Genomic DNA, 14,986 nt, shown 5'->3' with positions numbered 1-14,986 from the left:
TTTTTTAACAAGCCACAACAAATAAAGCAAAAAAACCCAAAAAAAACCAAAACGTAACGCCCCTTCCCACCCACAACGCTGGTTTAGCAGGGAGCGGGAGCTTAGCAACGCTGTCAATCAAACTTGTTGCTAACGCTAGCGGGACCGATCTCAATGAAAGAAGGCGCCTGATTTGTCTGTTATTAATACGAACATTTTGAGACCAAAACGACGAGTTTGACAGCAGCAGTTACGGCGAGAGCGGCCACGGTTTTTCAATAGAAAGTGAATCGGAGCCAGAGTCGATGGAGCAGGAAGCGCAGCCCGTGAGCACTTCCTGGTTAGCTATGTCCATTTATATTTACAGTCGACGGTTCCACATGGACATTCATCTTTTTTTTCCCCGTTCTTACACACACACTAACATATTTAAAAATGTATTATTACATCTAGATAATGTTTTTTTTTAAGAATCTTACATAAATTCTGAGTTTTTAGTGACTAATTACAGCGTCGTATGCATCCAGGGATTTCCAAACGATGAACTGTTAGGACTGTTGCCATAGCGATTAACAATTTAAACCAGATTTCAACGGTTTCCCCGCAAAGTGCCGCACGTAACAACGGGCAGGAAGCTGAAACGCATGAATTTCCAGCCAAATAAAATAGCGAAGTAGCCGTTAGCGAAGAGCCGTATCCGCGCGCAGTTAATGAGTCAGTTTCTCTTTTGTGTACAGATGGTCAGCTTATTATCGCCATCGCGTTTAATCTGCAAATATGATTTATCCAATATCTTTTTATGCATTGTCTCTTCCTGAGGGCAAAGTATCTGTGACACTTAAAAATAATTGGACTTTATTATTAAATGAGCATCTGTTTGACTGCGTTCTTCAGAAACCCGAGGTGAAGAAAACAGTAAACAGCGAACGAGGACGAAACTACGGCGATTAACGATTATATCACGATAATTATTAAAGCTGCTGACAGTTTTTTAAAATGTTACGGTCATAAATAACTATCATTTTAATGTTATGAATAGATTCCATGTTTAAAAAAGCCCATATTACGTCTATTTTTCGATCTGTTTAACACAAAAATCCCGCATATTTACACTTGAGTTCTTCTCTCAAACTGAAAACGCTCTGTTCCACCTTGTGATGTCATCATGTGGTGATACAGGAAGTGCTCCACTGTGCTTTTTTTTAAAATTCCATACACCATACACTTCATTTCTAGAACCATTTGGATGATTTTCAGCGCAGGAATCGCGAATCTCGACTGAACAAAAGTAGCGACGAACTTGAAAACTACCACTTCATGACATCACAAGGTGGAACAGAGCATTTTGAGCTTTGTGTGAATGAAATAAAACACAACTCCAGGTCTGTTTTTGATGAGGAAGCAACATTCTAACTTGGCATTAAGCTAATTTTGTGTAACATAGGACCTTTAAGCACCTGTTGTAGCTTTGTACGTTGTTATTAGTGAAAAAAATGTGATTTAGAAGAAAACAGGTGATGGTTTTTTTTGGCGATTATCACGATTATAAAAAAAAATCCCCCATGAATGATTATTGTCGGCGCTTTTTATCGTGATAGAACTGTTTATTGTCCCGTGTGTACAGAGAACCTGTTTAAAAACGTACTTAAAGAGTAAACAGAAAAGTATTTTGCGTACATTTCGGATCTATTACAGCACACGTGTCAAACTCAAGGCCCACGTGCCAAATGTGGCCCTCTACATCATTTTTTGTGGCCATCGACAGGTAAATTTAAAGGTTTGATGGTCTTAAAATCTCAATTTATCAGGGAACACAGTTACACAGTCATATTTTTACATCTAGGCAAATGTGTGTGTAATATTTGTGACTTGAATAAGTAATAAATACAGAAACAGTGAATTAAAAAGTTAAAAAATTTGTTTGATTTATTTTACATTCGGTCCTTTGAGAGCAGCCATTTTGCAGCCCTGTATTAAAGCGTCAAATATTGTGATTTTGATAAAGATTTGTGCAGAAATTAGTTTAATAAAAGCAACGGAATCAATATTTTTTGTAGCTGTTTTTTAAAATTTTTGTATATTTTGTTTTCTCAAATTATAAACGTGTTAAACATAAACCCTCAGCCTTTTCAGCAAATTATAATAATGAACGATTTTACTTTTCAGATGTGTTCAAAAGTGTAGAGGAGTAGAAAATACACACACCTGCTTAAATGTAGTGAAGTAAAAGTAAAAAGTACATACAAGATACATACAATTTTTACTTTAACCACTTTACTTTTACCATTGCTATTAAACATACACAAATGACATACTCTGAGTTGGATATTTATGAAGTAAACATTTAATTAAGCTAAAATAAACCTGTAATAAACATGGGGAAATTACAGTGTCGCATTGGAAAGTAAAAGAACAGCGAGAAAATGAGAAGTTTATGATCAAAATGAAGATAAATGACGATTAAAAGACTCAAAAATCAAATCAAATACAAGACTTTTTAAGTAGAGTGAGGTTATAACGCTACAGAAACGTAAAATTATGTACAATATGGCTACGCTACAGTACAACGTGTGGAAAAAAACGAAATAAACTGCAAATAAAATCACTTTATATACACATACATACATATTTACAGGTAAACAGATGCCGATTCACGTTATACAACATTATTACATGTTTCTAGCTTTATTTTCTTTATTTTCTTCATATTAAAATGTGTCTAGATTCAACTACAGGATTGATAAAACCATTTTCATACATAATTTAATAGAATACATTTTTAATAAAGCCAAAAGAAAAGAGAAAAGCGCAGTGAAGATCTAATACGCGGTGGTATCCTGCTCGTGACGCCAATTTGTGGAGGGATTGTGAGTTATTTTTAACCGAAGATGAAACAGTCTATAAACAGAACGTTCGGTCTTATGAATTGGGCTGGATTTGAGGTTTGAGGAGGAGGAGGAGGAAGAGGAGGAGACATTAGGGAGCAGCTAGAACGTTCAACTCACATCGAGAAGGTCCAGGGTTCTGTGGACTGTTAGTCTGTTTCTCCAAAGGTCTGGGCGGGTTTTTCAGGCCCAAAACTCTCGCTCAAGATTTACAATCCCCACGCAGAACTAACGAAGCTCCTAAAGATCTGGGGAAAAGGTGAGAGCTTCAAAAGGATGGGTCAAATGCAGAGGACAATGGGGCGGAAAAAAGAGTAAAGTTTATCTTGACCTTATTCCTCGCGTTTAAGAGTTTGAATCAGCAGTTTTTAAAAATGTTGAGAACCAAGATGAGATTTGAATTGTTTTCTTACATAAGGTTCATAGTTAGTGCCACATGAAACATCTCACACTCTGAGGACTTCAGGAACCGACCTCCTGCTGGTGCCAGAGTCACTGAAACAGGACTAAAGCAGGACTAAAACGGGACTAAACAAGGACTAAACAAGGACTAAACATGGGGAATCACCTTCCTGAAGATGTGACTCAGGCCTCGACTTTGACAAAGGTTAAATCCAGACTCAAGCTGTTCTGTTTATCTGCTGTGATTGAGTTTTACTCTGCACTTTTCTCCTTTAATGTTAATTTTATGATGATTATTTATGTTTTGATTTGGGTGATTTTAATGTCTTTCTTATTCTGTAAAGCACTTTGAATGACTTCTGGCTTCATTGACAAACTCGTCATTTTGGTCTTAAATTGTTCATATTAACCCGCTCTACATGATCCTGGTGTTTTTATTTTGCTATTATGTCTGTAAATCAAGATATGGACATTAATAACAGACAAACCAGGCGCCTTCTAGCGTTAGCAACAGGTTTAAGGGACTGTAGACCATTGTGTTCTGCGTCCTGATTGGCTGTTGGACTGTAGACCATTGTGTTCTGTGTCCTGATTGGCTGTTGGACTGTAGACCATTGTCCATCAGTCTCCTCCGTGCCGTGTCTCCTGTCCAGTACAGAATGTGTTCAGACAAATTTACATAAACGTTGGATCTCAGTGTGACTCTGAAGTGCTGTACGTTTGCAATTTGTTTTCCCCCCGACAAAACCCACAATGTCGATGAAACGTTCTGCACCGACAAAGACGCCGACGAAGGTTTGAACTTTGAGAGAGTTTAAACGAGAGAGAAATGTGAGAAAATGTTAACGCCTGTGTGAGAAAAGTGTATAAAGTGTGTGGTGAGGGGTTTTACAGACAAAAACATAGAGAATAATGTAAAAAATAAAGCTGATCCTTCACCGATTTTGCCTTTTGTGGGTTATTTTTAGAACGAAACCCCCGCGATAAACGAGGAACCACTGTAATTCTTGAATCCACTCTTCTTCTTCTTCTTTTTTTTTTTTACTCAGCCACTGCAACAACCTACAATTTGACACATTACCAAAGAAAATCTCCACATTTCCAATATATTCTTCCATTCTTTGCAACAACGCCTTCAAACACAAACCATTACCATCGACTTGAACCTTTTCTCCGCGTCTTTCACCCTTCCAGTTTTATTCACCGCTGCTGCATCGAGTGGGCTCCCGAGTCTTAGATTACAGCTGAGCTCGGTCTAAACTGTCCATCACCGACTCAAAATACCACCTTCTGTTCGCCTCTTTCCCGAAAAATGTGTGCGCCGGCGTGAGTGGAATGCAATCCGCCGCAATCCCATCCAAAAAGAGTAAAACGCGGGGAGTTTGCAGGTGTGGAGTGGATGTAGTCACGCTGTAGTTTTGCCTCAGCGAAGTGAAGAAGATCAGCTATTTTCAGATACAAGTTGGAGTTTAGTTTGATAGTTTTGACAAGTGCATGAGGGAATGTGATGTGCCCACAAGCATGAAGCTAGCATGAGCCGCACTCCATTTTTATCCCGCGTATTTGAGCAAAAATGAGTCTCGTTTCAGCGCGGATGTGTCGTCGTCGTAGCGGCTTTTGGGGTCGAGCGAGACCGTTGAGCGCCGCCTGCATCGGATTACGAACACTTTTCATCATCTGAGAACCAGGAAGTGACGTGTTAGCATGTTAGTTAGCGTTATCGTGATGGCGAAAGTTGAACTCTGGTCTCTGGAAGTTTTGGTGAATAATTAAGAGACTCCGTTTTTCCTTTTTATAAGACGGAACCTTAAATAGTTTTGTGTATAAACAAGAGTCAGTAGTTTCCGTGACGCTCGGGTGCAGATGTACGTCGTCTTACTTTAAAACCTTTCTGTATCTGCCACCTGCTTGTCTCCATGGAGGTGTTATTGCTTGTTTACCATGTTCCACACTATGGCATTAAGTTTATCTTTGTTTCCAAGGAGACAAGAAAGTCATATATCAACTATCAGGTTTGTTGTGCGCCTGTAAACTTATAGGTTTGACTCGTTGTTGTGTATTATAGTTTCTCTGTGGCATTATCTGCACCAAATCAGTTGTATAAAGTTTTTTTTTTTTTGTATAATTTATTTATTTATTTATTTATTGACATGTCGATATCAGGTCTGCGGTTACATAAGTTCCATTTTGATTATATTTTTTGCCTTTTTAAACCCCACACCTCCCACCTGTTTAACCCAAGATCCTCTTTTGATGGGCGTGTGCAAAAAGAAACAAAAACATAAAAATAAATAAATAAATATAATAAAAAATAAAGATAAAAATAAATAAATAAATAAAATAAATTAATAATAATAACAACAACAACAACAACAATACTACTACTACTACTAATAATAATAATAATATAGCAAAAGACGAAGTTTAAATCCGTCAACTGGATAAATCATTGTAGGAATGAAGACGTTTTGCTGCTCATCCATTCATAATAATAATATACTACTACTACTACTACTACTACTACTACTACTACTACTACTACTACTACTACTACTACTACTACTACTACTACTACTACTACTACTACTACTACTACTACTACTACTACTACTACTACTACTACTACTACTAATAATAATAAAATATACAAAATCATGCCTTACAAACGTAGGGATTATATATTCAAAAAAAAGTGAAAGAACTAAAAGAAAATAAACTAAAAGAAAATGGTTGAAGTTAAAGTTAATTTTTTTTTGGTGTTATTCAGTATCTTAAAAAAACAAACAAACAGTAAACTGGTGGCTTTATAAATCCACAAAGGAGTCACTGTTCAGCTGAAAACACGTTTAAAATGGCAGGTTTGTGGAACTAATCTCTAAAAAAACAATGACGAGCCTCAACATTTGTGAATTTTCAGTTTGAATATTTCTTTCAGTGAACAATAAACCGACGCCCTCCACGTGAAATTATTAGGATCAAATTCAAAAATAGTGTAAATGCAACGTAATCCCACGAACCAAACGTTTTACATCGACAAACTCTCTTTTCTGTCCGCAGTGCACAGTTCTTCTTCTTCTTCTTCTTCTTCTCTTCTTCCTCTGCCGTCTCTCCGCCCGGGCCCAGCTTCTTCCAACCCGATTAAATAACAGCGCTTAGTATCGAGCGACCGAACCACAATATAATTAAATAACGACGTACGTATGGGTAAAAAAAACAACAAAAACCACAGCAATAATGTGAATAGTCTGTATTATTGAAAGCGCATCAACATGGGGGGGAGTGCTCCGTCATGCGTGTGCGGGGGCAATTACACAGCGGCCACGGGTATACGGTCATATCTACTACTACTACTACTACTACTACTACTACTACTACTACTACTTATACACTTGGTGGATGTTTCCCCTCTTGACCTATTTCTAAATCGCATTATTTCCACGGCAAAATGGATCGAGAATTTTTACGCTCTACTTGTCACTTTAAGAATATGATTGACTTTACAGATGAAGTATGTCGTTGTACTTGTATTTTCATAAATGTATCGCAGAATAATAGGTAATATAGTGAATCTAGTTAGTGTTTGTACTTTTTCTATTGCAGTTTTCCATTAAAATGTTGAGATACTTTGCAAATGTCAAGGTTTTTGTTGTTCCTTTGACAATTTTGACGTATTTAAGCGGGAAATATGAAAGTAATTCATCTGTAAAACACATAATTTTGATAATATTAAAATAAAAGCATGTTAGAAGACAGTATTTATAGTTTACTTTGTGTTTATCTCATTGTAGTCTAGTATTGTAGTAGCGATAGTTGTAGTTGTTGGACGTGTAGTAGTGATACTCTGAGTTGTAGTTGTTTGAGTTGAGAAGTACTGCAGTATCCACTTAAACTTCGCTCTTCAAACTCTACGGCTGAAGAATGGATTTTTAAAATACCGATACGTTTCAGATCTGATTTTTTTCGTTCATTTTCAATTTCACAGATAATCCGGCCTAAAGGCAGAGCTCTACCTCAAGTTCACCATCTGCAAAATGTGAAAAACACAACTTGTTCAAACTGTGGTCTGAAGTTATTCCACAGTTTTATAAGATACTCTGAGCATCCTCATTACTCACAGCGATGAGTTTATAAGTGTTTTAGCACAGTTCGTACACAAGGTAATTCAAAGTGTTTTACAGAATAAGAAAGATGTTAAAATCACACAAATCAAAACATAAATAATCACAAATAATCATCATAAAATTAACATTAAAACAGAAAAGTGCAGAATAAAACTCTTTCAGTCAGATAAACAGAACAGTTTTGAGTCTGTATTTAAACGTCAAAGTCGAGGCCTGAGTCACATCTTCAGGAAGAATGTTCCAGGTTTTAGCTGCAGAAAAGTGTTATATTAGCATGCTAACAGTGCACTGCCTGGTTCTTGGATGGTAAATCTCTTTATAATTAGATGCAGACAGATTTTGAGCTCAAGAGCTGATTATGCGACATGTCTGAGTTTTGTTCAAAACCACTGGAGCTATTTTAACAGTAAATCATATTCTTCTTCTTCTGCCTCTTCTTCTTTATCTGTCTCTTCTTTTTCTTCTTCTTTTTCGCCTCTTCTCCTCCTCCTCCTTCTTCTTCTCCTTCTTCTTCTTCTTATTATTATTATTATCATTATTATTATCAGTCTTCTCTAATGACTCTTCTCCTCCTTCTTCTCCTCCTCCTCCTTCTTCTTCTCCTTCTTCTTGTTCTTCTTCATCTTCTTCTCCTCCTTCTCCTTCTTCTTCTTGTTCTTCTTCGTCTTCTTCTCCTCCTCCTTCTTTGTCTTCTTCTCCTTCTTCTTCTTCTTGTTCTTCTTTGTCTTCTTCTTCATCTTCTTCTCCTTCTTATTATCATTATTTTTATTATTATCAGACTGTTCTCTAATGACTCTTCTTCTCCTTCTTCTCCTTCTTCTTCTCCTCCTCCTGTTTCTTCTCCTTCTCCTTCGTCTTCTTCTTGTTCTTCTTCTTATTATCATTATTTTTATTATTATCAGACTGTTCTCTAATGACTCTTCTTCTTCTTCTCCTCCTTCTCCTTCTTCTCCTCATCAGACTCTCCTCTAATAACGTCATGTGACACTTTTTCGTCAGAACTCGTCTGTTTTTATCTTTCACTCTCACTTCGCCGTCGTCCCAGGTTTGTCCCATATGTCGAGCTTTAACCTTTACATCAGTGCTCTGTGTGTGCTGTTGTTTTCTCCCTGTCTGTCACACACACACAGACACACACCCCGACACACACACACACACACACACCAGTCTATCATAATTAGAGAGCAAAAAGACAAGTGGAGTGGAGATGGGCCACGTGTGAACTGTCTGACATTTCAAACTCGCACAAATCGCGCACTGGGAGTACACACTGAAGACGCTACACAAACCATTCAGAAGAACACACTCGGGTCTGTTATTGCACCCAGTAGACTTAAAGCTGGACTGTGTAACTTTTCCGGTGCAGTTTACCATGTAATCGTTTAGTTGTGAGTGTTCTGCAGTGTGGCATTAGACTTAGACCAGTGTTTTCTATTCAATTTATGTATTTATTTTTTAATTAATAACCAAATAACCTTGAAAAACCTGCGTTCTGACTGTGAGCAGCGTCGCCTCTCCACAGACGTGACTTGTAACTTGCTCGTCACCATGAAGCAGTTAATGCGTTTCAGCGTCCTGTTGTATGATGTAGTTTTTTGGGGGTTTTTTTTAGGACAAATGACCTTTTCCAAAAACATGATATTTTGTTTTAAACCTTTACGTATAATCTCCATGGAAACGAGCAGCTGACGACCTTCACCACCAGAAATGTTACACTGTGCACCTTTAATCTGACACATGAATGAATGAAGAGGTTGTAGAATTGATTAACGTGACACAGGTGGAGTTGTGGTGAACTGATGAAGGCAAAGAACAATGGATTTGTGAGGGAAAGATGGCTGGAGAGGCTGAGGAGGCTGCTGGTTTTGCTGCTGTGGATTGAGGTCGAATGGAGGAGGAAGAAAGTCGGATGATGCGATCTTGTTTTGACTAATTGGTTTATTTTTTAGTTAATTTGGTGCAGATCTTTTGACTCTCAGTGAACTCTAGTGCCTGGATTCCCAACGATTTTGGGAAAACACAAAAAAAAATTATAACACAAAAAAAAAAAAGTTGAAGGTCTATTTCAAATAAAGTAAAAAACTCAACTTAAATGATCCATGTAAACAAAAAATGCAGTGAGCCTCATCCTTATATCACCTTTGGGCTTTCAGAGCGTGTAGTGGAGCCTAAATACACGAGTGTGACGATTATTTTGAGTGACAAAAAATAATAAAATAATGTTCCAATTTATAACTACAAAAAAACAAAAAAAAAAACAACAACATTCAAACTATTAAAAATATCTAGACAGACAAATTAATAAAACCTAAAAATGTTCTCCTAAAGATTTTTTTTAAATTTATTTATTTCCAAGACCCAAAAATACAAAAAATGAATAAAACCTAAAAATGTTCTCCCAAAGATTTTTTTTTATTTTATTTTTAATAAATTTTTTTCCAAGACCTGAAATACAACAAATTAATAAAACCTAAAAATGTTCCCCTAAAGATTATTATTATTTGTATTTTTTTTCTCCAATATATAAAATACAACAAATTAATAAAACCTAAAAATGTCGTCCCAAAATTTTTAAAAATTGTATTATATATTTTTTTCCAAGCCTAAAAATACAAAAAAAAAAAACATAAAACCTAACAATGTTCTCCCAAAGATTTTTTAAATTTTTATTATTATTATTATTTTTATTTTATTTTATTTATTTATTTTTTTCAAGACCCAAAATCCAAGCAATTCAAGTATTTTATTTTATTTTGGTAATTTTTTTTTAATTTAATTGTATTATTTTTTTTACAGTTAAGCAGGGACAAAGAGTGCATTTATATAAATCTCTCAGGAGGCAGGATCCGCCTAATCATCAGACAGTTTACGTCTTCATCACACGTCTATCAAACATCCTCACGTTGGAATCGATACTTCATAAACCCTACACTTTGTCCTTACTTGAACCTGCGCTCGTACGATTTGGACTCATTACAACTCCCGCTAAATGAATGGGGTAATTTGTTCACCTGTATTAGCGCCAGTTCACGTCGAGCTTCGGTTGAGTCTAGTGGCAAATGATTGTGGCTCGGGTTTAATGGAGTAGCTACAATGGACTATACAGAACTGGCTCGCTCCGCACTGCACCGCATCAATCCAATTTAAGCTTAATTGAATTGTTCAGGGCCCCCTCATCCATATATTTCTCTACAAGAATCTTATTACACCGCGACTCTGCCAAACTTTTAAATGTCTTGACGTTGATGGATTTTTTTTTTGATGAATTAAAACGAGAGCCATGCAAAACAAGCTAAATGTGGATATTTTTGTTTTCTTGCAGGACGTGAAGTCAACGTTCTTCCAGTTCGGGGCGTCCATCCAGCAGGAGGCGCTGCTCATGCTGAACATCATGGAGGAGTACGACTGGCACATCTTTTCCATCGTGACGTCCAAGTACCCGGGGTATCAGGAGTTCATAAACATCCTCAAAACCACCGTGGACAACAGGTACGAACTTTGGATTTAAACTGTGCAGGCGGAAATGAGACTTTTACTCTACGGGACATATGTCAAACTCAGGCCCCGGGGCCAAATCCGGCTCGTGGCACAGTTATATTTGGCCCGTGAGATCATATCGAATGTGCATTAGAGCTGGCCCGCTTGTATATAGCACATGCACCGCTAATACTACAAATCCCAGAATGCTTTGCTAGTACGCTGGTGCGCGGTGGAGACCAATGCGCAAAGTAATTCAAGCTCAATTTGCCAAATTGGCAAATTGAGCTTGAATATATGTTTTCTCTACGCACTTTTTCTACTGTTAATAGTTGATAGTCCAGTTGAATTTTCAGTCAATTAAATTATAATTTTTTGGATTTTTTTGTTATTGGTTTAAAAAAAAAAAAAAAAAAAGCCCGTGAATTTGTCTTAGTTTTTAATTTTGGCCCAATGTGAATTTGAGTTTGACTCCGCTGCTCTACGAGGTTAAAGATAGAAAATATACCTCACTTATTTTCAGATATAGTAGGTTGTGATAGAAGGTGTTCAGAAAATAAATAAATGGATACAAATTTGTAAAGATTTGCACTCAATTCCATTAAACAAAATCTAAATTATGGATAGACACAAACTTATATATTATTATTCTTGCTAATTCTTGTAATTGCAGCGTAAAAATGATGAATACATTAGGTCAGAGGTGCTCAAACTTTTTTTTTAATGAAGGGCCACAACTCAAAACATATTCGAATTGGAGGTGCGGTACTTTAAAAACGGCTTTGACAGAGCCGCCGTGTTTTAATAAAGCTTGAAACGTATTTATTTTAAGTCTGTATCACAAATGCAATGTGATGTTTGATGATATAATGGTAGAAATAGTTTAATTTGCTGTTAAAAGTACTGATTATGATCAATTTGACCGGTTCAGGAGGACGTCTGAGGGCCAATAAAAACTCGTCTGAGGGCCCCCTGCCATAGTTTGGACACCCCTGCATTAGGTAGCCCTGTGTAATTTAATAAACAGAATGATGATAGACACATGAGGAACAGTGGGATTGGGCTAAAACCTTTGGCTGCCATCAAGGGCCAAATGTAAAATAAATTTAACTACTTTTTTTTACTTGTTTATTAACGGTTTCTGTATTTATTATTTGTTCAAGTTACAAATATTGCATATGGATTTGCCCAGATGTAAAAATATGTCTGTTTAACTGCGTATCTCCTGATAAAATGACATTTTAAGACCATCAGACCTTTTAATTTACCCTGTCAAGGACCACATAAAATGATGCAGAGGGCCACATTTGGCACGCGGGCCTTCAGTTTGACACGTGGTCTAAAAGGTATACGCACTTTAAACTCCGCCCCTGTGATCAGAGCAGTCCTGTGTGACGTTACCAAGTACTTAAAATTGCAGAGGACACTGGATTAGCCTCCGAGTACAACGGCATGAGGAACTTTTACAGGTTTTGGTGAAAGTAGAAAAAATAAACTGCCAAACTCAATAAAGGGACTGTAAAAATCGTTTTCAGAGAGTAAAACGAGACAGAAAAATATTTGGAATGAAATAAACAGAATATTAATTTCAAGACACACGAGGAACAGCGTGAAGAGTGTGTCTGTAATAATAATCACTGCAGTCATACGTGATGTCACCAAGTACTTACGTTTTCAGAGGCAGCACAGTCTCAGGTTTTGACTCGTTTTGAACTCAAAGCTGCAAATTTACCTCGTTTGCACTAAAATTGCCAAAAAAAAAAAAAAGACTTGGAACCGTTTATAAATCCATTCAAACTCCATTTACACAGTTTAGTCGCCAAAAAACTGACTTATTGCTTCGCTCGACTGTAAGGTTCACTTCCACTTGCTACTTGTCTTATTTTGCCGTGGTGTTTTATTTTATATTTAAAAACGGTATTTCAAAATAAAAACATGAATCAATCCGTGTGGGAGCCGTTCCTTTTTAAACACGCGACACGATTCTGTGATTAGCGAACGCAATAAAATATCATTAACGAAAGCCGCCATTTTCTTCTTCTTGCTTTATCAGTCGTCCAAAATAAATTGCCGTAGCCGTTCTTGTGGAAGGTTTTAGTGTAATCGGGCAAAGGTTTAGGGCATTGTTAAATGTGGCGCGGCAATCAGCAATTAGCTAATAAACTGCTATTAAGCTAAAGTACGTTAAAAGCGCGACAATTTAGCAAAAACAAACATCTTTTATAGGTTTTACTCTGCGTAGCGTCGCTGTAATGTTGTGTCTAAAGAAGATCGTGCTGCTTTAACTTAATTTTAATAGTATTTTAGTTGTATTTAGTAGTATTTTATAGTATTAGTAGGTCAAAAGTCATTGTAAATCATTATTTGTTCAATTTTAGTGCAGCAAAGCATCATGGTAGCTGCGTATTGTTAGCCTCCAAGCACAACCGGCTGCGTAATTTGTCTTGGTTTTTGGCAAAGTAAACACAAAAAAAAACTGCCAAAGAAGTCAAGACGGAGATTGTAAAACTCTTTTTGAAGGAGAAGAATGAGACAGAAAACTGAATTTGGCCAAGAGTCGTCTATTCTCAGGGTTTTTACACAATTTAAGAACAATATTTGGTCCGTTTGACGTCCTTTCCATTAACAAAGTCGCATTTAACACGGGCCTGACGCTAACGCAATCATTTACAATCAATTACACTAACACCTTCACGCAACACTGGACTCTAAAAATGTTTGTAGACCTGACGTACGCGAGGAAAAGGCTTCTCCCGCTCGCATCTGTCGTAACGTAAAAAAGACGTATTGTGCTTTTTTTTGCGCTACATAGTTATAGTTTGGACGCTTTGCAATACTGATCTAAAACGACTTAATAAAAGAAGCAAGTCGGGTGATTGTAGGTTGGAAAGTTGGGTTATTTACAGCTGATTCCCGTCTGACTCGTTACGTTATGTCGCCATAAACGTCACCGCAACGAAGCTCTTATGCATCGCCGCTGATCACGTTAGCAAGCGACAGGTTTTATTTTCATTTGCGCCAAAACGGATACACAACACTGTGGAATCCTACGTTTGAACTTGTCACGATAACATTTTCTGAAGTGTGAAATGTTGGTGAAGTAAGTACAGTTGTCCCTCAGTAAATTTACTAATCTAACACAAAAAATGCCCCAAAAATATTAAATAAAATTGAAATATTCATATAAAACTATTGTAAAAAAAAAATAATAATAATAATAAAAATGCAAATAATAATAATAATAATAAATGAAGTGCGCAATATTGCTGAAGTAAGTACAGTTGTCCCTCGCTATATCTACTTTTCTAACACAAAAAATGCCCCAAAAATATTAAATAAAAATTGAAATACTCATATAAAGCTATTGTAAAAAAAATAAATAAATAAAAATAAAAATACAAATAATAATAATAGTAGTAGTAGTAATAATAATAATAATAATAATAATAATAATAATAATAATAAAAATAATAATGAATAAATCCAAATAGTGTACAGTGTTCACCTTTCCTGGTCTCGCTATTTCGCGGATTATTTTAGTGTAATTTTTCATGTTTTTTTACAGCGTATGATCGTGCATTGTGTTGTGTCCTGCGTCCTGATTGGCTGTTGGACCGTAGACCATTGTGTTGTGCGTCCTGATTGGCTGTTGGACTGTAGACCATTGTCCATCAGTCTCCTCCGTGCCGTGTCTCCTGTCCAGTACAGAATGTGTTCAGACAAATTTACATAAACGTTGAATTGCAGTGTGACTCTGAAGTGCTGTACGTTTGCAATTTGTTTTCTCCCCGACAAAACCCACAATGTCGATGAAACGTTCTGCACCGACAAAGACGCCTACGAAATGTGAGAAAATGTTAACGCCTGTGTGAGAAAAGTGTATAAAGTGTGTGGTGAGGGGTTTTACAGACAAAAACATAGAGAATAATCGTACAAAATAAAGCTGATACTTCACGGATTTCGACTATCGCGGGTTATTTTTGGAACGTAACCCCCCACAATAAACAAGGAACCACTGTATAGACGATAAATATAAACCAGAAAAGTATCCTTAATGTACAATATTGTTAAATAAACAGGAAGGAAGTTCGTTTTTCGTCCATAATTCAACTTCTACAGCTC

General features: G+C 36.6%; 1 protein-coding gene across 1 annotated transcript in view; it reads left to right on the top strand.

Moving 5' to 3' along the window:
* The window catches only part of grin2aa (glutamate receptor, ionotropic, N-methyl D-aspartate 2A, a), a 282,924-nt gene that overhangs the window by 143,142 nt on the left and 124,796 nt on the right, over nt 1-14,986 (top strand). Inside the window, exon 2 of the mRNA XM_055223747.1 lies at nt 10,710-10,876. Coding sequence (XP_055079722.1) covers nt 10,710-10,876 — 167 coding nt within the window. The remainder of the gene's footprint in view (nt 1-10,709; nt 10,877-14,986) is intronic.

The sequence above is a fragment of the Periophthalmus magnuspinnatus genome, chromosome 8, assembly GCF_009829125.3.
Source record: "Periophthalmus magnuspinnatus isolate fPerMag1 chromosome 8, fPerMag1.2.pri, whole genome shotgun sequence".
Lineage (NCBI taxonomy): Eukaryota > Metazoa > Chordata > Actinopteri > Gobiiformes > Gobiidae > Periophthalmus > Periophthalmus magnuspinnatus.
This window is presented reverse-complemented; position numbering and strand designations above follow the sequence as displayed.